A 21,855-nucleotide genomic window follows, 5' to 3' on the forward strand; every position below is an offset into this window, starting at 1 on the left:
AAAATGGATGGACTACATTACAGTAGCAATGAGTGCACCGTTGGGGGACCTGAATGTTCAGGTTAGGGACAGATCAACAAGAGTCATGGTGGTGCAGTCGTTAGAACGCAGTATTTCAGGATGACTCTGCCCAATGCCTGGAGTTCGATCCTGATCAGTTCAAGGTTAACTCAGTCTTCCAAGGTTGGTAAAATGAGAACCCAGATTGTTGGGGCAATATGCTGACTCTGTAAACCGCTTAGAGAGAGCTGTAAAGCACTATGAAGCGGTATATAAGTCTAAGTTCTATTGTTATTGCTATCAAGAAGATAATTTATGTGGTTGCTAGGAGTTGAACATGATTTGATGGCATATAAGCAACATCACCAATCTTTGCAATCAGCACCCAATCCCTTGAGTGAAATGGGCATCTATATAAATCAATCAACCATTCAATCAAATAAATACATTTACCCCAAACCTCATCCCTATTCTTAGCCTTGAATGTTGGACAGAACTGTTTTGGTCATGCGCTCTCATCTTTGGGAAGTCAGCTGGCATGATAGCAACCAATCAAATTAGGTCCAGGCTTTGAAGCAAGAATATTGTGCTACTGAATCAGTGGTGGTATTCAGCTGGTTCTATCCGATTTGGGTGAACCAGTAGCGGCAGCTGCGGGAGGCTACACCCACCTGCCCAGACATCATCACGTCCCGTTTTTGACGCTCTGTGCATGCGCGGAAGGCCCTGAGCATCCGTGGAGGAGGCGCATGCTCACATTTGCGAACTGGTAGTGAACGTAAATGAATACCATCCCTGTTCTGAATATATGCTCCAATACGTCCTTTTCTATTTATCCCGAACAATATTCCTCAAAATAATTAAGAAGAAAGGAAGTTACAGCCTTATTTCTCATAAATCTGCATCCCCCGAAGATGATTTACTGGAAATTAAAATTTGCCCTCACTCTTCTAGCAAGTCCATGTGTAGCATAGAAACATCTCACAAAAAGTAGTAGAAAATATTCCTGCCCTCAAAAATAATTCATGCCAAAGTTGTATTCCTCCCATTACAACAATTCTCCTTCACAATCTAATATTTTATGGATTCTTTTCTTTTTTTTAAAAAAAAAAAAATTTATTGAGTATTTTACATTTTAAAACAAAACACACAATAGCAAAACAACAACAACAACAAAACACACACACACACACACACACATCGGACGTTAAAATACAATACTAACTACAGATATATACAATTTTACAACTTTCTGCATCGACTTTTGTCTTTACTCTTAGCTTTTATCCTCCTGCTTCTTCTCTTCATTTTTAAATATTCATAATTAACTGTTTTGTTAGCAGGGTCATTATTTACATTCATATCCAGTATGTTAATTCTTTTCTATCTTAACCAACTCCAGATAGCTTCATCTTCCTCCTGGGCTTGGATAAAAAAAGCAAGGTTCCAGGAGATCTAAACTCCACAATATAAGTAAGAGGGCAAGTGCAGAGAGAAGGAAACAAGAGTGAAGTCCTTGATGCTTTCAGACCTTGGTTATTCATCAATATCAACCAAAGAGAATACTGGTAGCTCAGGGTTGAACTGTGTAGCCCTTGGTGCTCTCTAATTTTATTTTCTTGCAGATGTTTCATTACCCATTTATTATCCACTGTATATGTTACATATACAGGTAACCAGGGGCGGGGTCTACTTATCTTTACTACTGATTCACATTGGGAGCGTGCGCGCAGAAGCTTCTGTGCATGCACAGATCATCCATTATGTCGTCCAGGCGGGAGGGTGGAGCCTCCCGCCGCTTTTATTACCGGTTCGCAAGAACCGGACAGAACCGGGAGCAACCCACCACTGCAGGTAACATATACAGTGGATAATGAATGAGTAATGAAACTTCTGCAAGAAAACAACTAAGCTAAGAGAGCACCAAGGACTCCAGCATCATCAATGTTATGACATTCAAGAGTTCAATCTGCATCAGTACTGTGACGTTCAGGAACCAAAGATGTTCAACAATAGAGGAAAGGAAGTGAAACTTTACTATTGTCCTTCGCCTTCTCCAAGAAGCTGTCTAAGCTGTCAGACTTCAAAACAACCTTCTCTATTGTTCTTCCCCACAATCTACTAGCAATGGGAACAAAATCCCAAGGCTCTGTTATAGGCTGCTGTTACAGTTCCAGAAAGAATATAGCGCTGTGAATTCATAACCTTTCTTCTATACACACAACAAGATAATCAACGGTGTTCTGACTTTTTATTTTCTCAGATGACTTACATACTCACACAGTTCCTTTTCATAATGCTACTGAATAAACGCTCACTCTGTAAAATAATTCCACCATAGAAAATCTGCAAAACCCAAACTCTCCTTTCAAAAGAATTGAAAATTATAAGGGCATCAGATGGCCTTCATAACCACAACCAGTACTCAGCAACAAAGAATGTGATATAAGAGGCAAAAATAGTTATATCTACTCACCCAATACTGATAACTCAGCCGATGCACTACTGTTCTCATCTCGGTATGTGACCACACAGGTATAACTTCCGGAGTCATCATCCGTTGCATTAGAAATCAATAAGTTACTGCCAGCCAACAGGGAATATTTTTTGGCTCTGAAAGATTGACATAATATATCACTGTTTCAAGTAAGACAATAAGCAAGGGTCATTTTCTCTATGGGTTGATTTATTTTAGATTTCTATCACATCTTTTCTTTTGCTCGATGAGCTGAAACATGGCAATTCCGTTCTTCTAGGAGACACCAAGATTTCTAGCTCCTCAGTGAAGTATGGAAAGGATGAAAGAATGGAGAATCCTATGACTATCATTAAGTGTTATACCTTATGATTCTTGATGGAAGTATCTTTTCTTTTATGTACACTGAGAGCGTATGCACCAAGACAAATTCCTTGTGTGCCCAATCACACTTGGCCAATAAAAAATTCTATTCTATTCTATTCTATTCTATTCTATTCTATTCTATTCTATTCTATTCTATTCTATTCTATTCTATTCTATTCTATTCTAATTTTTTGTTTATTTATTTAAAATATGAATGTAGCCCCCAATCTTATCACAAACAGGGCAACTCCCAACTTAAAATTAAAATGACAGAAAACCATTTAAAAACTATTAAAACCAAATGCATAAAAAAAAAAAAACCTGGCACCAAAGTAAGGTTTCAATGTGTAGGCACCTCATCATATCCCAGCACTTGTGGTGGTGGTGTGGTGGGGGGGCAGGTCTTTAAAGAAGGCTAGGCATGTGGTGGGCTCCAAACTTCAGGATGAAGAATGTTCCATAGGCCTCCCAGCTACCATAAGATGTCAATGTTAAAAGGAATGAATTAGGAGCATTACCACCTATCTGACTGGCAGTTCAAGTAGATGTCCTGAGAGAAAGGATGTGCCACAGATAACCTGGCCTTGTGCCACAGAGAGCTTTACAGGTGATGCTTTAAAGCAATGTTTTCAAACCTTGGCCATAAATCTATCTCAGCATCTACTTCTGTCCTACTATCGCAGCACCATTGAGAGTGTCCTGACATACGGCATTCTTGCATGGTATGGGAGCAGCTCTGCAGCGGACAAAAAAGCTCTACAGAGAATCATTAAAATTGCCCAGAATATCATCGGACTCCAGCTACCAGCCCTAGATGACATCTTCGAATCTCGCTGTTTGAGAAAGTTGCATAACATTCTCAGAGACTCTTCCCATCCTGCTTACAATCTTTTTGGACTGTTGCCTTCTGGCAGAAGATACAGAACAATTAAAACTCGGACCACACATTTTCTGAATAGTTTTTATCCCAGAGCTATAATTGCACTCAACAATGAACTAAAGGGCCACCATCAGTGAACTGTTGGACAGTATTACTTGGTCTGTTGTGTGGATATTTGGGTGGTTTAGGGGTGGAGAATTGTGGTGGGTGGGAGTGTGTTTGGGGATTGTTATGTGTGTTGGACCTGGTCTTTGGGTATTAAGTGAATTTCGTTGTATGGGTATAATGTGTATACACGTACAATGACAATAAATTTATTTATTTATTTATTTATTTATTTATTTATTTATTTATTTATTTATTTATTTATTCCCATGTGTGTGGACTTCAAATCCCAGAATTCCACAGCCAGCATGGCTAGTGAATGAAAATTTCTGGGAGCTGAAGTCCAAATACCTGGAAATCATCAAGGTTGGGAAATATTGCTTTAAATCCTTCTACCTATGGACAGGAGTTTGAGGTTTTGCTTGAATGACAAAACAGAATAACAGAGTTGGAAGGGACTTTGGGGGGTCTTCTAGTCCAGCCCCCTGCTCAATCCTATTTCAGACAATTTCTTCTTAAAAACTTCCAGTGATGGAGCACCCTCAACTTCTAGAGGCAATCCATTCCATTGATTAATTGTTCTGTCTCCTTAGATCTAGGTTGGTTCTCTCCTTGATTAGTTTCCATCCATAACTTCTTCTCCTGCCTTCAGGTGTTTTGGAAAAATAGATTGACTCCCTCTTCTTTGTGGCTGCCCCTTAGATATTGGAACACTGCTATCATGTCACCCCTAGTCCTTCTTTTCATTAAACTCTAATGGCACCAGGCATTGCAAGCTCTTTCCTTTCCCTATGCCAGGGGTCAGCAACCTGCGGCTCTGGAGCCGTATGTGGCTCTTTCATCCCTCTGCTGCCTTTCACCAGTCAGTTCCACAATTGCAAGGGCTTTCAGTTAGGATAGGTAGAGGAAAAAGGATGCTGTGCTAGGAGGAGAAACTATGGTGGGGGGAACCGGATTTCCAGTTGGCTCCAGTATTGAATGGGGAGCTTCCGGTTAGGGCCTTTGTGGCTCTTTGAGTGTTTAAGGTTGCCGACCCCTGCCCTATGCAAACACAACATCAGGATCCACATAGAAAAGGGATGGGGCAAATCCACAACACCGTTTTCATCCCACAAACACTAAAGCTTTGGTTCTTCCTGTTCCTGTTGGGGTTATTGCAAAGATTGGAAGGAAAATATTGCAAGTGATGTACAGGAAATAGATATGCTTCTATTTAGGTGTTCTAAAATTTTATGTCAGCTCAGGGAAGGTTGGTGAGGATTATGAACCCTTGGGATGTTGTACAGTTCTAATTCTCCCTGTGCCATGTCTCTGATCTCAAATTTTGTTCCCCTTGCAGATTTGGAAGTTCAAACATCAAGAAGGAAGAGGTCATAGATCAGTGTTTAATAACCTGAGCAATTTTGAGATGTGTGTGAATTCCAAGAACTAAAAAAAAATCTTTCAGCCCTTCAACTCAGGTGGAAAATACTCCAAAGATTGAAGGTCATGGCAGAAAAGGCTCTTTTGCTAGACCCCACCAGCCAAAATTCTTTAAACTCTTACAGGTAGTCCTCAAGTTACAACTGTAATGGACCCTGCCCATTATTGTTGTGACAAGAGTCATTAGTCGTAATATGGCTGACTGGATTTTATGATCTTTTTTTGTGGAAGAATGTGAAGCCAGAAAGCTGGCTGGGGAATTCTGGGAGTTGAAGTCCTCCAGGCTTACAGTTGCCAAGGTTGGAGACTCTTACCTTAAAGCAAACCAATTGTTTGCTACCAGAAATGAGTGCCGGTTTTGGGGGGAAATGGTCTACTGATTAAGGCACTAGGCTAGAAAGCAGGAGACTATGAGTTCAAGTCCTGCTTTAGCCATGAAAGCCAACTGGGTGACTTTGGACCAGTCACATCCTCTCATCCCAATTCACCTCACAGGGTTGCTGTTGGGTGGAAAATAGGAGGAGGAAGAAGTGTGGGATATGTTTGCTATCTTGAGTTACTTGTAGAACAAATAAAGGCTGGATATGGTCATGTGACTGTGAAATAATGCAAATGGCCATAAATGATGACCATGTTGTGGGTGCTGGAAGTGGGTCATATCTCTCCTTTTTCAGTTAGATCGTAACTTTGAACCAGGGGTGAAATGATCTGGTAGTGATGGAGGTGGATGGTTCGGAGAACCGGTAGCAAAAATCCCTGCCCGCCCCCCATTCCCAGCTGAGCCGCACAATCATCAGAGGCTTTTTTTTTTTTTTACTTTTAAAAGCATTTTTTCTACAATCTCTTTGGCCGAAAAAATGCTTTTAAAACTAAAAAGAAAAGCCTCTGATGATCACGCGGCTCAGCTGGGATCGTCAAAGGCTTTTAAAAGAAAAATAGTTTTTTTTTCTTTTAAATGCCTCTGACGATCCCAGCCGAGTTTTTAAAAAAGCCTCTGCCGATCAGGCAACTCAGCTGGGATTGTCAGAGCCTTTTGAAAGCATTTTTTTACAACCTGTTCGCCGAAGAGGTTGTAGAAAAAATGGTTTTAAAAGTAAAAAAAAAGAAAAATTGGCCACACCCACCCAGTCACATTACCCCCCACCCACCAAGCCATGCCCACAGAACCGGTAGTGACAAATTTTAGATTTCACCACTGCTTTGAACTGTCACTAAACAAATGGCTATAAATCTAGGACTACCGGTATTTATTTATTTATCAATCAAACTTCTACCAGCCAGCCCTTCCATGGGTTTTAAACCCCGCTACATACCTGAACGAGATTGGTTCATCTCCTCGCAGCCACGTAAACGCTGGGGCTGGATAGCCTGAAACACAGCACTCCAAAATGGCATCTTTCCCTTCTACAACCACCACATTGGATGGTCTCTGAAGAAAAAATTGTTGCCTGTGCAACCCAGGATCTACAAAAAGAAAAGAAAAGAAAAGAAAAGAAAAGAAAAGAAAAGAAAAGAAAAGAAAAGAAAGAGAGAGAGAGAGAGAGAGAGAGAGGGAGGGAGGGAGGGAGGGAGGGAGGGAGGGAGGGAGAGAGAGAGAGAGAGGGAGGGAGGGAGGGAGGGAGGGAGGGAGAGAGAGAGAGAGGGAGAGAAAGAGAAAGAAAGAAAGAAAGAAAGAAAGAAAGAAAGAAAGAAAGAAAGAAAGAAAGAAAGAAAGAAAGAAAGAAAGAAAGAAAAATGGTTATTCTATAACAACCACACTATTTCTCTTAATAACAGTGGGGAACAGTGTTTAAATAATCACAATGGGAATCTATTGTGTCATCTCAGGAGAGGAAACATATAAGACAAAAATGGCAGATAATGTTATTCAGGCTAGAACAACAGAAATGCCTGTATCAAATAAGTATAGAAATCTTTGTGGCTGTATCAAGTACATTTCTTTGGTTAAGCACAGGGGTGGGAGAAGTATTTATAGTTTGAGAGTTAACAATATCCTTCTTCAATTTGTGAAGATCTGGTATATTACCTAATAGAGGGAGAAAATAAAATATTTCAAATAGCGATTCTAGATAACAAGGCAGCCCAGCTTTCATTGTAAGGTTTCTCATGATTATTCCAGTACCGGAGGGAAAAAATAATGAGTGATATATTTTTGATGAAATGCATCCTTTAAATAAAATCGTTCCGAGATACATTAATAGGCCTCAATTGCAAAATAGGTCTCTTTTTCCTCTGCAAATAACTCGCTTTTTTCCCTGTGAATCTCAATCACAGAATAATAGTTATAATTTTGTGTAGATCAATGAGTTCAAAACTTTGCTCGGTGCTATCTTTGCTCCATTTCAACCCAGTCAATGAAGAGGATCCCACAACCTCTCTGGGTAATTGGTTCCATTATGAAGCTGATATTATCACTGGGGCATCCGAACATTCAGTTGGAATCTGCTTATATATAACTTAATCATTTTTTTCCCCTGCCCTGGAAGAAAAAGGATCTTGAACATCCCCGAATGACAGTTCCTCTGATATTTGAACAATTATGTTCAAATGGGTTTTTTTTTCCCCTCACAAATCTAAACAATCCCAGTTCCTTACAGGTAGTCCTCAACTTCCAACCATTTGTTTAGTGACCTTTCAAAATTACAATGGCACTGGAAAAAAAGTGACTTATGATTGTGTTTCACTCTCAGGGTGACACTATCAAAATTTGGACACTCGGCAACAGATATGTATGTCAGGGTTCTAAGTAACACCCCCAATGCAGGGGTGAAATGTAAAATTTGTTACTACCGGTTCTGTGGGCGTGGCTTGATGGTGGTGGGGGTAATGTGACTGGGTGGGTGTGGCCAACTTTTTTTTTTTTTTAACTTTTCAAAGCATTTTTTCTAATGCTTTGAAAAGCCTCCCTGCCAATCAGGCAACTCAGCTGGGATCGTCAGAGAGGCTCTTTAAAAAATGCCTCTCTGCCGATCAGGGAAGTCAGCTGGGATTGTCAGAGACTTTTCAAAGCATTTTTTTAACCAACTCTTCAGCCAAGAAGTTGCAGAAAAAAATGCTTTGAAAAGCCTCTGATGATCCCAGCTGAGCCACGTGATCATCAGAGGCTTTTTTTTTTTTTACTTTTAAAAGCATTTTTTCATCAGAAGAGGTTGTAGAAAAAATGCTTTTAAAAGTAAAAAAAAAAGCCTCTGATGATCGTGCGGCTCAGCTGGGCATGGGGGGGGGCGCGCAAGGATTTTTGCTACCGGTTCTCCGAACCACCTGCCGCCATCACTACTGGATCGGGCGATCCTTTCCAAACAGGGAGCATTTCACCCCTGCCCCAATGAAATAAAACTCTGAGGCTTGAAGTCCCTCAAAGCTACATTTTATTAGAGATGTCATAGTGGCACATCTGGGAAAACCCGAATCTGAAAGTTTCCAGGTTTTCCCCACCCAAATAAAAATTCAAGTCCCTGCCCAACACCCACAAGTCCATCACATGATCCAATCAAACATTGTCCCAACTGGAGATGCCTCCCAAGTCCATCCTTCTAGGTGCAGGGCAATTTGTCCTTGACTTTCTGAGGAAGGAATGCCATTATGACTCCCAGTTTCCCACAGTAGTAAATGTAGCAGGTCTGAAGGCCTAGTGCAAAAGATGGCTTCCAGGCCTGACAATGTATTTATGACAGTTGCAGTGTCCCAGGGTCATGTGATCATCTTTTACAATCTTCTGACAAGCAAAATCAATGGGGAAAACTAGATTCATCTAAAAATGTGTTACTAACTTAACAAATGAAGTGATTCACTTAATTGTGACAAGAAATTTTGGGATCAATTGTGATCGTACGTCAGGGAACTATCTGTATTGGAGTCAATTTCTAATTTTCTGATCATCTTCACTGCCTTCTCTAAATCTGTGCTTATATATTATCTTATATTTTAGGATTAATATTAATATTATTAAATAAATATTGTCAGCTGGACATTCAGACTGGATTTGGCATTTTTATCCACCTCAGAAATTTTTACCAAGGACTTGTAATAGGCAGAAATTGAGGTATTTTCACAGGATGTAAGCTGTCCTTTTGCAATTGACTGATGGTGAATTTGTCAATGCTGATGGAATTCAAGTGGTGCTCCAGTTGTTTTGGTTGTGCACCCAAGGTGTCTATGACTATTGGTACTACCTTTGTTTTCTTTTGCCATAGTTGTTCTATTTCTGTTTGTAGGTCTTCGTATTTTGTTATCTTCTCCAGTTCTTTCTCTTCTCTTCTGCGCTCTTTCTTGATACTGCCACATCCACAATCCGCACTTTTTTGTCTTTCTTATCAATAGTTGTTAAGTCTGGGGTGTTATGTGGCAGGTGCCTGTCTGTTTGAAGTATGAAGTCCCAGAGCACTTTCACTTCTTCATTTTTATTATTTTCTCTGTTTTATGGTCCCACTATTCTTGCTTGCAAGTAAATGCTATTTCTTGGAGATCTTCCAATGCACCATGGCATTGTTGCTACTTTGTCATGCCGCTGTTTTAGCGAATCCATGTGATCTTGCTGCAGTTAACCAGATGGTCCATTATTTCTTCAGCTTCTTTGCAGAGGTGGCACTTGCTATCTTTTGCTGTCTTCTCAGTTCTGTCTTGAATATGTTTGTTCTTATGGCTTATTCTTGTGCAGCTTCTTTAACCAATGGAAGTCCCATCCCATTCAAGGTGTTTACAGGTTGAAAGGATTAGCCACCCGCGATCTCCACTACCTGTTCACCTGAACTGGTACAAACTGGCTGAATACCACAACATTAGGCTATGTTATCTTGGCAAATGAATACTTTCACTTTCAGGATGCAATTCAGCTCTAAGCTCACATCTTCCTTTTCCTGGTACAAACATTGCACACATAGGAGATGAGTTTTCATTGCCATCTTAACATCTCAAAATCCTGCAGAAACATTATTGACATCTGTTTCCTTCATTGTTAATACTGTTCTTGTTCTTAGATCCACTAAACCCTAGAAGAGTATCTTCTTCTTTTTTTTTTTTTTAGCATTCGGAAGTAAGCAATAATCGTTTTCTATGCAATTATCATGGCCATTTCTCAATAAAATAACAGTTCTCCCTCCTAGAAGTATAATTGATTTTCCCCAGCACAATTACCACAAAATGTCTAGTAATTATCATTACAACTTTTTCCACTTCTTACATTTGGAATTGCCTAAATGAAATGCAGTTACAATTGAAGAAACTGGGATGGAGGAAAAGATAGAGAACAGTAAATGATCAACTCAAAATTATTTTAATTGAATTAAGGGTTAAGTTTTATATAAGTTTAATAACACGAACTTGATTGTTTCAGTTTACAATCTGAATAGGAATAATTAGAAAGCCATAATTTTCTACTGTGTTGTGTTGTAGGAACTGAAGATTTCATAGAATTACATTTAACAGGGGAGGTTGTATTTGTTAACGCTTACAGGAAAAACAGAGTTGGAAAGGATCTTGGAGGTCTTCTAATCTAACCTCCTGATCAAGCAAAAGTTCCTATATCAGTGATGGCTAACCTTTTTGCCATCGCGTGCCAAAAGTGGGGGTCATACATGCGTGACCCCCCTGCATGACCCCCGCTTTTGGCACGCAATGACCCGGTGGGCCTGTTTTTCGCTCTCCCCCAGGCTCCAGAGGCTTCCTTGGAGCCTGGGGAGGCCAAAAACTGCCTTCCCCACCCACCCAGAGGCCAACCGGAGGCCGGAAACAGCTTGTTTCCCAACTCCCGGTGGGACCGGAAGGCCCAAAAATCAGCTGGTCGGCGCACACATGCATGCTGGAGCTGAGCTAGGGCAATGCTTGCGTGCCCACAGATATGGCTCTGCATGCCACCTGTGGCACACGTGCCATAAATTCACCATCACGGTCCTATATCATTCCAAACAAATGGTTGTGCAATCTCTTCTTAGTCTGGTTGGCTTGACCAAGCTACACTGGACTGTGAAAATTAAATTAGCTTGTTAAAACAACATAAAACCTTCTAAACATAAAACACACAAGTGTGTGTGTGTGTGTGTGTGTGTGTGTGTGTGTAATGAACTGAGTAAAACTGAAAAACTGCAGAGAAAAATCCACTACCAGGTTTAGGATATTTTTTTCAAAAATGCAAATGCAGGATATGTATTTCGATGCCGAAAGAAATAAGAAGAATTAGTGTAAAGATTTAACACTGGCATTTGGAAAAAAAAGATCTTCGGAACCTTTGCTCTTGGTTCTATAAGCAAATCCCGCACCCAATATTACAATATATAAAAGGCGCAGAGTACAAGTAAAACAAGCAGGAACTGAGTAAATCCAGTGACATTTTTAAAAGGCATTGTATAATCAGAACTAAAGCAGCATCCCTTGCTTACTTACTTACTCGTTGTGCCCGCGTGACACCTCTCCTGCGCGAGCTGCACTGGCTCCCAGTGGTCTTCCGGGTGCGATTCAAGGTGTTGGTTACCACCTTTAAAGCGCTCCATGGCACAGGACCCGGGTACCTTCGAGACCGTCTTCTGCCACCAATAGCCTCCCACCGACCAGTCCGTTCCCACAGAGAGGGTCTCCTCAGGGTGCCATCAGCCAAGTTATGTCGGCTGGCGACACCCAGGGGGAGGGCCTTCTCTGTGGGAGCCCCAACCCTGTGGAATGAACTGCCCCCAGAAATACGTAAGATCTCCGACCTCCGGGTGTTCCGCTGCGCACTGAAGATCCTGTTGTTCCGCCAGGCAGGGCTGTCAATATAATAATTTTAAATTGGGGTATTTTAATTTTTGGGGTTTTAAATCGGCCAAATCTATTTAATTATTTTAATTTTTAATTATTGTTGTGTCTTGTGTTTTTAAATTGGCTGTACACTGCCCTGAGTCCTTCGGGAGAAGGGCGGTATAGAAATAAAATTATTATTATTATTATTATTATTATTATTATTATTATTATTATTATTATTATTACTTACGTTCCTTTGGCTGGCAAATAGCATTTATTTCCAAAATCAAACCAATCTGTCTCATGCACAGACACACACAGACACACACCCACACCTATAAATACCCTCCTTAAAACGGCTTGTTGTTTTGTTGTTTATTTAACCTCTGCAATCACCTTCCGCTCCCAATCTTTTTATCTAGTCAACTTTTCCCTCTCCATCCCTCGTTTCTCCAGTGTTTTGTTGCTGGAATATGAAAAAGAAAAAGACGGTTCAATAAATCTTCAGAATTCCAGCGTTTGTGTGTACAAGCTACACAACCGCAGTACCCTTTTGTTTGTTTCTGAAGATAAATTGTGCGGAGGCTGAAAGCAAGTGGTACTTCTCCCACACAATCAACAGCTAAGAGTGACGTTGCTGTCTTCTCAAGGAGATAGGGTTGCCAGGTCTGCTTCCAAAAAATAGCGGACAAGCAGGGGTGGGTGGGGTAAGTAGTAAAAAAAAAAATTTTTTTTTACAATTAAATTATATATTTTCTTACAAACATTTTAACATGTATTAAAATAATCACTTCAAAACTTTACTTAAAATTCAAAACATCAAATATATTATAATAATATGTAAAATATTAAATTACATTTTACTTTGCTGTCATGTGTATTTTTTATTTGACTGCGCAGCTTTGATCAATTCTTTGTGTTTAAGGAATAATTCTTTAATTTCAGTACAACGTTGAGAAATATTAAAAAATATACAAAGTTCACTTCGAACTGATGGTACAAGCAGTTGGTTACGTTCGTCAGTCCACAAATTTCCCATGACGCTGAAAATTCATTCAACATTTGCATTTGATACCGGAATTGATGCACAATACTGGCACAGTTTCAGTAAACTCGGAGCTGGCTCTTTCTTGAAAAAGTACGTCCACTTATCAAGGGATGAATCGCCCTGCAGATGAACATGAACTTCTTCTAAGGCAGAAATTTCATCGAAGAGAGTGTTGGGTGGAAGTTCTTCTCGCCATGGTGATAATAACCAGATGTTCGTCATTTCTTCTAAAGTTGGAGGATTATTGCGATCAATTAGATTGAAACAACTTAGCATCTCATATACTGAATTGGTGAAATTATACCACTTTTCTAGGTACGCAATGGCTCTTTGATACACGTTGATGGCTTCTTTCTTGAACTTTTGCACGGCATTCTCAGGCAAATGTTTTTTACGTAAGGCAAATAAAATTTTCATTCCAAAAAACTGCTCATCGTATTTTTTTTGCAAAGAATCACGCAGCTTACACATGATAATGTGAAGATCACATGCAAGAATTTTCTTGCTTTCCAGCTTCAGTAGGGTGTCTTGCATTATTGACATGAAGAAGTGCATGAAATATAAATACAATTCTGAAATTGTTGGTTCATCATCCTTTGTGAGTTCATTTTCCTGATCCGAAATAAGGTTCCAGATAACCTTATGGCACTCATCAGATCCAAGAGAAATAAAATACGATTTTAGAGGTATCCAGTTTAAAAGTCTTTCGACCACTTTAAACAAACTTAACCAACGTGTTGGAACATGGCGCAAAACTCATGGAATTCTGACTCGCAAAACTCAAAAAATGATTTCAACTCTTCTCGTTTCTTCGCAGAATTCGAAAATTCAGCAAAAACCTTCAGCACTACATTTTCGATATCAAAGATAACTGCTTTAATGCATTTTTTGCGCTGTTGTGTAAAATGTGATTATTGCAATGAGCATTTGATCTTTGTCTCATTCTAACTTATGAAAAAAAAGACAAAACATGATTCTCCTATCCTTATTCTCTTAGACTGTACAGCTTTAGATTACGTACCATTTCATCATAAAGCTTTTGAATAAAAAAATATCCACTATTTTGTGAAAAAAAATAGTGAACATAATGTGAAAAAAGTGGACTGTCCGCTCAAATAGTGGACACCTGGCAACCCAATTTGGTAAGTAACTGGGGGTTTTTTTTGGGGGGGAGCTTTAAAAAAAATAGTTAATTGGGGATTTTTTTAGGAGTTTTATTTTTTTTTAGACATAGCAATTTAAAGTTAAGGACGTTTTAAATTTAGCTGGTTTTATCTAAAAATATAAATAAAATATAATAATAAAATGAAATATTTGTGCAGCTTTCTGAGATTTGGTGTGTTTCTGTAGTGTTTCACTCTAACTACACAAACGCACAAAATCTTGCAAAGCTGTCTGTGACATTTTGTGTGGAAAAAGTGTGAAAGTTGGTTTTTGAGCTTTTTGTGGCTGTGTGAGATTCCTGCTTGTTGCAGGGGCCATTTTGGGTGAAGTGCAGCTGTTTTTACATTGTGTGTGAGTCAGTTGTGTTGTGTTGTATTGTGTTGTGTTGTGTTGTGTTGTGTTGTGTTGTGTTGTGTGTGTGTAAAGTGTGAAAGTTGGTTTTTGGTACCTCTTATTGTTTTGTGTACTTCGTTAATTATTTTTATTATTTATTATTATTGGCCATGCCCACCCAGTCACCTGACCACCAAGCCATGCCCACCAATTAAGCCACGCCCACAGAACAGATAGGGAAAAATTTTAGATTTCACCCCTGCGTCAGACCTGTAAATCTTGCCTGTTCTTGGAGGTGAGCTTTATAAAGTCTCTTCTGAAAATTCTTCCAGATATGAGTCCAGTGCATCTCATCACAGTTTCTAGGCACGGCATATCAGTAGCTCAATTGCAGCCGCTTAATCCCCCCCAGCTAATGGCTATATGTTTTCTTGACAAACATATGGAACATAATCAAACACTGATTACTTTCTGATATCCTATGATATAATTCAAGCTATAATTGAGACAGATATTAAGCTACACATTTCTACATATGGGGCTTGGATTGTAATAAATGAGAGGTGACTTGCTTCGCTGCACATATGCAGAAACACAGACACACAGAGGACATTTCGTAATCTAACATAGGAGTGAGTTGAAAATGAATTTGAGACTTAGCTACCATGATTAGTGGATTGCATTGCCTTATGATTTTTACGGCAGGCATGAAAGAGTTGAAGGGTGTAGTTTACGTGAGCCGGTCATGTAAAAAGCTTGGGCCATTCTCTCCCAACCTGGTACCTTTCCTATGTTTTGGGGTACAAACTTCTTCCATTCCTGAATATCAGGCACATGGGATGCAAGAATTTGTTCAAAACATGTAGAGGCCGCTTGGCTGAGGAAGGCCGAATTTTACGATGCAAAATGTTCAAAACAGTAGGAAGGAAGGGTCAGAAGATTGCAAATATCTATATACTGATTACAGATTAACAGAGTTGGAAGGGACCTTGTAGGTCATCTAGTCCAAATCCCCCACCCAAGCAGGAGATCCTACACTAATTCTGACAAATGGCAGTACAATCTCTTCTTGAAAGCCACCAGTGATGAAGCTCCCACATCTTCCGAAGGCAACTTCTGTTCCATGGGTTGATTGTTCTCACTGTCAAAATATTTCTCCTTATTTCTAGGTTGAATCTCAGTTTCCATCCATTATTCCTTATCTGGCCTTCAGATGCCTTGGAAAATAGCTTGACCCCCTCCGCTCTGTAGCGGAGGATAAATGGTTATCCAACATCTTCTGAAAAACTTCCAGTGTTGGAGCATTCACAATGTCTGGAGGCAAGTTGTTCTACTGATTAATTGTTCTAACTGTCAGGAAATTTCTCCTTGGTTCTAAGTTGCTTCTCTCCTTGATTAGTTGCTTCTTGTTCTACCTTCAGGTGCTTTGGAGAATAGCTTGATTCCCTCTTCTTTGTGGCAACCCCTCAGATATTGGAACTCTGCTATCATGTCTCCCCTGGTCCTTCTGTTCACTAGACTAAACAAACCCAATTCTGCAACTGTTCTTCATATGTTTTATCTGAGGAACTGTCTTGCTCCAATGGGTCTAGCCTACCCCATTCGTACTAGCAGAAGGGACATACCGAGGACCCCATCAGCAAAATACCATCTGCATCATTCTCACCTACAGCCTCTTCACAAGAATCCAAATTATCTGCACAGCCAACCAGCGACGGCACCAACCCTCAACCAACCCATGCAACTCCCCCAATCAGCATGTCACCTCCCAATGACCCTCAGCTGATGTGACCTCCCCGTCACAAGACCCACCACAACACTCTCACTTGATGTGACCCACACCTGACCCATCACAAAACCCTCACCTGACATGACACTCACACAGTGGTGAAATCCAATTTTTCTTACTACCGGTTCTGTGGGTGTGGCATGGTGGGCGTGGTGTGGCTTGGTGGGTGTGGCTTGGTGAGCATGGCGGGGGAACATACTGCAAAATCTCCATTCCCACCCCACTCCTGGAGGAAGGATACTTCAAAATCTCCATTCCCACCCTATTCTGGGGCCAGCCAGAGGTGGTATTTGCCGGTTCTCAGAACTACTCAAAATTTCCGCTACCGGTTCTCCAGAACCTGTCAGAACCTGCTGGATTTCACCCCTGCCCTCACATGATGTGAACTCCCCATCACAAGACCCGCTGACCACACAAGTGACCACACTTGTAAGCAGAAGAACACCAACATTGACATCCCCTAAATTCCACTGAAGATGTTACCCAGCCTGGTAATAAAACATTTGGAAACCAACCCATAAGCTTGGAGAATGAACCTCTAACCTTTATCCAAATTAATAATTGAAAAAGCCGCAGCATCTACAACAGGGATGTCTAACTCAAGGCCTGGCGGCCAGTTCCGGCCCTTGGGATGCTTAGATCTGGCTTGTGGGGCTGCCCTGAATGAAGGACCAGCCTGTGGTGGCTCTGCCAGCCAAAATAGAGCTCCGTTTTTGCTGGCAGAGGGTTGCAGGAGGCCATTGCAGCCAAAAACGGAGCTTGGAAGCTCATTTTTGTTGGCAGAGCAGACAGGCCACCACAGGTGCCCCCAATCTGAGTGACGTCGAGCTGGCCATGCCCACCCTGGCCATGCCCACCCTAGCCCCCAAGGTCAAATACAACCCTGGTGCGGCCCTCAGTGAATTCGACACCCCTGATCTACAAAAAAGAAACTGAGGGATCCTATTCCCTCATGACATCATCAAACCCATGATGTACAACATGTCATTTATATGTACTGTTGAGATGTTCATGATGAGGTGATGACCCTGGGGCTTTCACCCTTCATCTCTGGGCCCTGAGGGTGACCTTATGATTTGTTTCCGCAGTTTCAAAGATGGCTGATTAGCAATTGCAGTTTGATTTGCAAAGAAATGGGAAGGGATTAAAGCTGATAAGGATCTTTAAGGGGAAAAGAGGCAGATAAAAATGATGCTAGGCCTTATCAACTTCACCACCTCAGTTGTTTCGCCTTTTGGGCCTTGGGTGTGGCATTATTAATCCCCTCAGACAAAGAGAAGCTTCTGGAACCCGGATGGATAAATCTCTCATTAAAGTGATACTCATCTCTCAATAAAGAGAATCTGTTAAGGTGTCTAACCATAGTGCAAGGAACCTTTGTGGGATGTGCTTTTTTTCTTCTTCTTCTCTCCCTCTCTCTCTCTCTGTCAAGATGGAAATTCTAGCCTGACTTTAGACTGTCAAAAGATGTGATAAGCGAAAGTCTAAAGCAATCAGGAGGAAAGAGGATAATAATATGCTTACCGTGATCTCCAGCAGCCCATATTTTCATCAAATGCATAATGAAATACAGGACTGTTTTGACTAGTGGCGAGGTTAAAAAAAAAAAATCAGTGTATTATGTTATTTATTTGCATTAATGCAATTCACCCTGTTGAATCCACATTTTGTGAAGTCTCTAGATGTCATTTGTGGGTTGAAATGAAACCAGAAAAGGGATAAGCAGTTAACTTAGGGCAACGGAAGAAAGGGAATGGAGAAACAAGCACAAGAAGGAGTGAACGGATAAAATACTACTTATACTACTACTAATTGTCCTAACTACAAGCCATTCAGAGTTCGTGGTAATGCTGATCAATTTCCTTCTGCATGTTTAGCTAATACTATGACAAAATCTCTACATGGGGCTGCCCTTGAAAACCACTCGGAGGCTTCATCTGGTGCAGAATGCGGCCATGCGGGTAGTGATGGGAGCGTCCCGATGCTCCCATGTCACACTCCTCCTGCGTGACCTGCATTGGCTACCAGTTGCCCTCTGGGTGAGGTTCAAGGTGTTGGTGATTACCTATAAAGCCCTACATGGCTTAGGCCCGGGGTATCTGGCGGATCACCTGCAGCCAGCAATAGCTCCCCATCGCCCGGTGCGCTCACACAGAGAGGGCCTACTTGGGGTTCCTTTAGCCAAGCAATGTCGGCTGACGGCCCCTAGAGAGCGGGCCTTCTCTGTAGGCGCACCTACCCTCTGGAATCAGCTCCCCTTGGAGCTCCGGGTGGTCCCCGACCTTCGCTCTTTCCGCCATGACCTTAAAACATGGTTGTTTCGCCAGGCTGGCCTGGACTGAAGGGGTTTTAATGGGAATTTTAGATTCTTTTATTGTTTGAATTTTAATTTGGACTTGTTGTTGCTTATTGCTGTGAGCCGCCCTGAGTCCTTGTGGAGAAAGGGCGGCATATAAGTCCGATAAATAAATAAGTAAATAAGTAAATAAGTAAATAAGTAAATAAGTAAATAAGTAAATAAGTAAATAAATAAATAAATAAATAAATAAATAAATAAATAAATAAATAAATAAATAAATAAATAAAATGTGTGCGCGGGCAATCACTAATTCCATAATTTCGATTAAAAAAAAAAAGTTTTATTTTCTTTTTCAGGAGAAGAAAATTAACCTGCTGTGAATTTTTCAGTTTTGAGGAACAATGCTTTTTAAGCCTAAAACAGAAGGCTTAGGTGGCTTATATCCAGAGAAGTGCACAGATAATGCAGAAGTGGCTTGGTAGGTTCTGTGCAGCTCTTTAGTAATTAAATAAAGTGTGAAGAGATCATCAACTTTCAACCTACCAATCAAGGCAGGAAAATCACGCAGAGCTTGGCTTGGGGAAAATACTTTGCAGCCTCTTTTTGACGCAGATCCTTTGCCAGGCTGAATGGCACTTATATCTGAGATTGTGCGATTGATAGATTGAATGAAGAAAAGCAGTGACACAGTACAGGTTATCCTTGCCACTTGTTTAATACCATTTGAGCCATGGTGACGCAGTGGTTAGAGTGCAGTACTGCAGGCTACTTCTGCTGACTGCAGGCTGCCTGCAAATTTGGCAGTTCGAATCCCACCAGGCTCAAGGTTGACTCAGCCTTCCATCCTTCCGAGGTGGGTAAAATGAAGACCCAAATTGTTGGGGGCAAGAGGCTGACTCTGTCAACTGCTTAGAGAGGGCTGTAAAGCACTGTAAAGTGGTATATAAGCCTAAGTGCTATTGCTATTTGAAGTTACGATGGCACTGAAAGGAACGCCTTATGCCCGGTTCTCACACGTACAACTGTCAGAGCGTCCATGCAGTCACATGATGTAACCCACGGGGTTGGCAACCGGTTCACATTTATGATGGTTGCAGTGTCCTGGTGTCATGTGATTGCCATCCGTGACCTTTCCAGCTGGCTTCCATCCAATTACATCAAGTAGGAAGCTGGCAGAAGATTGCAAGACATGGTCATGTGATTTCTTACTTAACAACCGCAGTTGTTCACTTAACAAACTTGGTTAAAAAAAAAAGGCGGTAAAATCAGATGCAGTCGTGTCTATGGAGATTCTCAGGCCATGGTTTTCTGAAAGGTGCTTTTTCAAGAGGCAAGTGGAGTTTCTGGTTTTTCTTTGAAAGAGGGGTCAAAGAGGGGTCATCTATGTGAAAACTGAACAGCTCTCTCTCAACAGAGGGGGAGGGATACAACATTATCTGCCTCCAGTCTACAACACAGTCCTTTCAGCAGTTCCCCAAAAGCTCCACACCCATTTGCACCCCTCAGGTTGACCCTGAGGACTGAGATAAACCTCCACGTGGCCTTAACAACTCGCTAAAGGAATTCAAATGAGCAGCTGTCTGCAAGGAATATAAATCCTTCCAATTCCTCACTGTCTAGTCAGAGCTGAAGAAGCTTCTTGGATGAGAAGCAAAATGTCTTCAAAGAAAAAAAACAGAAAGTTCAGTTTTTTGTTTTTTTGTTTTTTATTAAATTTATATGCCGTTATAATAAATAATAAATTTAATAAATTTATATTTATTTATAATAAATTTATATTTATTACATTTAAATATATATAACCCTAACCCTAACCCTAACCCTAACCCTAACCCTAACCCTAACCCTAACCCTAACCCTTCTCCCGTAGGACTCGGGGTGGCACACAGAATTAAAAACATATAACAATAAAGATCCTAAAAATAGCCAATATAAAACCCCAAACAGAATAAAATCTCGTATCAGATCAGGGAAATTGCTAAAACAGCCATGTCTTCAGGTCGGTGCAGAAAGTGTGGAGGTCAGGGGCCATCCAGAGTCTGATGGGTAACTCATTCCAGAGGGTGGGTGCAGCCACTGAGAACGCCTCTTGAAAAAGCACCTTTGGGACAGGTGCAGTCATGTGATGCATTGCTTATTTTATTTTATTTTATTATTTTATTATTTTATTTTATTTTATTTTATTTTATTTTATTTTATTTTATTATTTTATTTTATTTTATTTTATTTTATTTTATTTTATTTTATTTTATTTTTATTTTATTATTTTATTTTATTTTATTATTTTATTTTATTTTATTTATTTTATTTATTTTATTTATTTTATTTTATTTTATTTTATTTTATTTTATTTTATTTTATTTTATTTTTTTATTTTATTTTATTTTATTATTTTATTTTTTTATTTTATTTTATTTTATTTTATTTTATTTTATTTTATTTTATTTTATTTTATTTTATTATTTTATTTTATTTTATTTTATTTTATTTTATTTTATTTTATTTATATGCCACCCTTCTCCGAAGACTCAGGGCGGCTTACAGTGAGTTAAGCAATAGCCTTCATACTTTTGTATATTTATACAAAGTCAGCTTATTGCCCCCACAATCTGGGTCCTCATTTTACCTACCTTAGAAAGGATGGAAGGCTGAGTCAACCTTGAGCCTGGGGAGATTTGAACTTGCAGTAATTGCAGGCAGCTGATGTTAATAACAGTGCTTTAGTCTGCTGCGCTATCAGGGCTCCTGGATGAGGAAAATTAATGACAAATTTTCTGGTCCCAATTGTGTTCCTAGGTTGAGGACTGCCAGTACTATCTGAACTAATAAAAAGAAAGTTTGTGAATGGGGAATAGTGACACCCACGCACCTTAATTCACACATGTAAACTGAACAGGCCCATAATCCCAAAGATTAAGAGATAGCAAGGGAGGTACAAAAAACAATCCAACTAATTTATCATTCTTAATCCTAGTTGGTAAACTGCATGCAAAACATCTCAGCCACAAATTCTTAGATTAGCTAAAATCAGAAAATAATACCTGGGGATAAAAGAGGCAGAATTTAGGGAGGAAAAGTATGAAGTAAAACCTCTTGTAGGAATATCAATGTATTTTCCAAAGGCAAGACAAGAAACAATGGGTGGAAACTAATCAAGGAGAGAAGCAACCTGGAATTAAGGAGAAACTTCTTAACAGTGAGGACAATTAACCAGTGGAACAGCTTTGCCTTCAGAAGTTGTGGATGCTCCATCACTGGAGGC

The 21,855-nt window shown here is 40.1% G+C and overlaps 1 protein-coding gene across 1 annotated transcript in view; it reads right to left on the reverse strand.

Moving 5' to 3' along the window:
• DCC (DCC netrin 1 receptor) overlaps positions 1 to 21,855 on the reverse strand; it is a 764,852-nt gene that overhangs the window by 587,249 nt on the left and 155,748 nt on the right. Inside the window, exons 4-5 of the mRNA XM_070934567.1 lie at positions 6,563 to 6,713; positions 2,477 to 2,613 (exon numbers count right to left, since the gene is read on the reverse strand). Of these exons, the coding sequence (XP_070790668.1) occupies positions 2,477 to 2,613; positions 6,563 to 6,713 (288 nt within the window). The remainder of the gene's footprint in view (positions 1 to 2,476; positions 2,614 to 6,562; positions 6,714 to 21,855) is intronic.

Source organism: Pituophis catenifer, unplaced genomic scaffold, assembly GCF_029215685.1.
Source record: "Pituophis catenifer annectens isolate HBS135680 unplaced genomic scaffold, rPitCat1.0.hap2 SCAF_2, whole genome shotgun sequence".
Lineage (NCBI taxonomy): Eukaryota > Metazoa > Chordata > Lepidosauria > Squamata > Colubridae > Pituophis > Pituophis catenifer.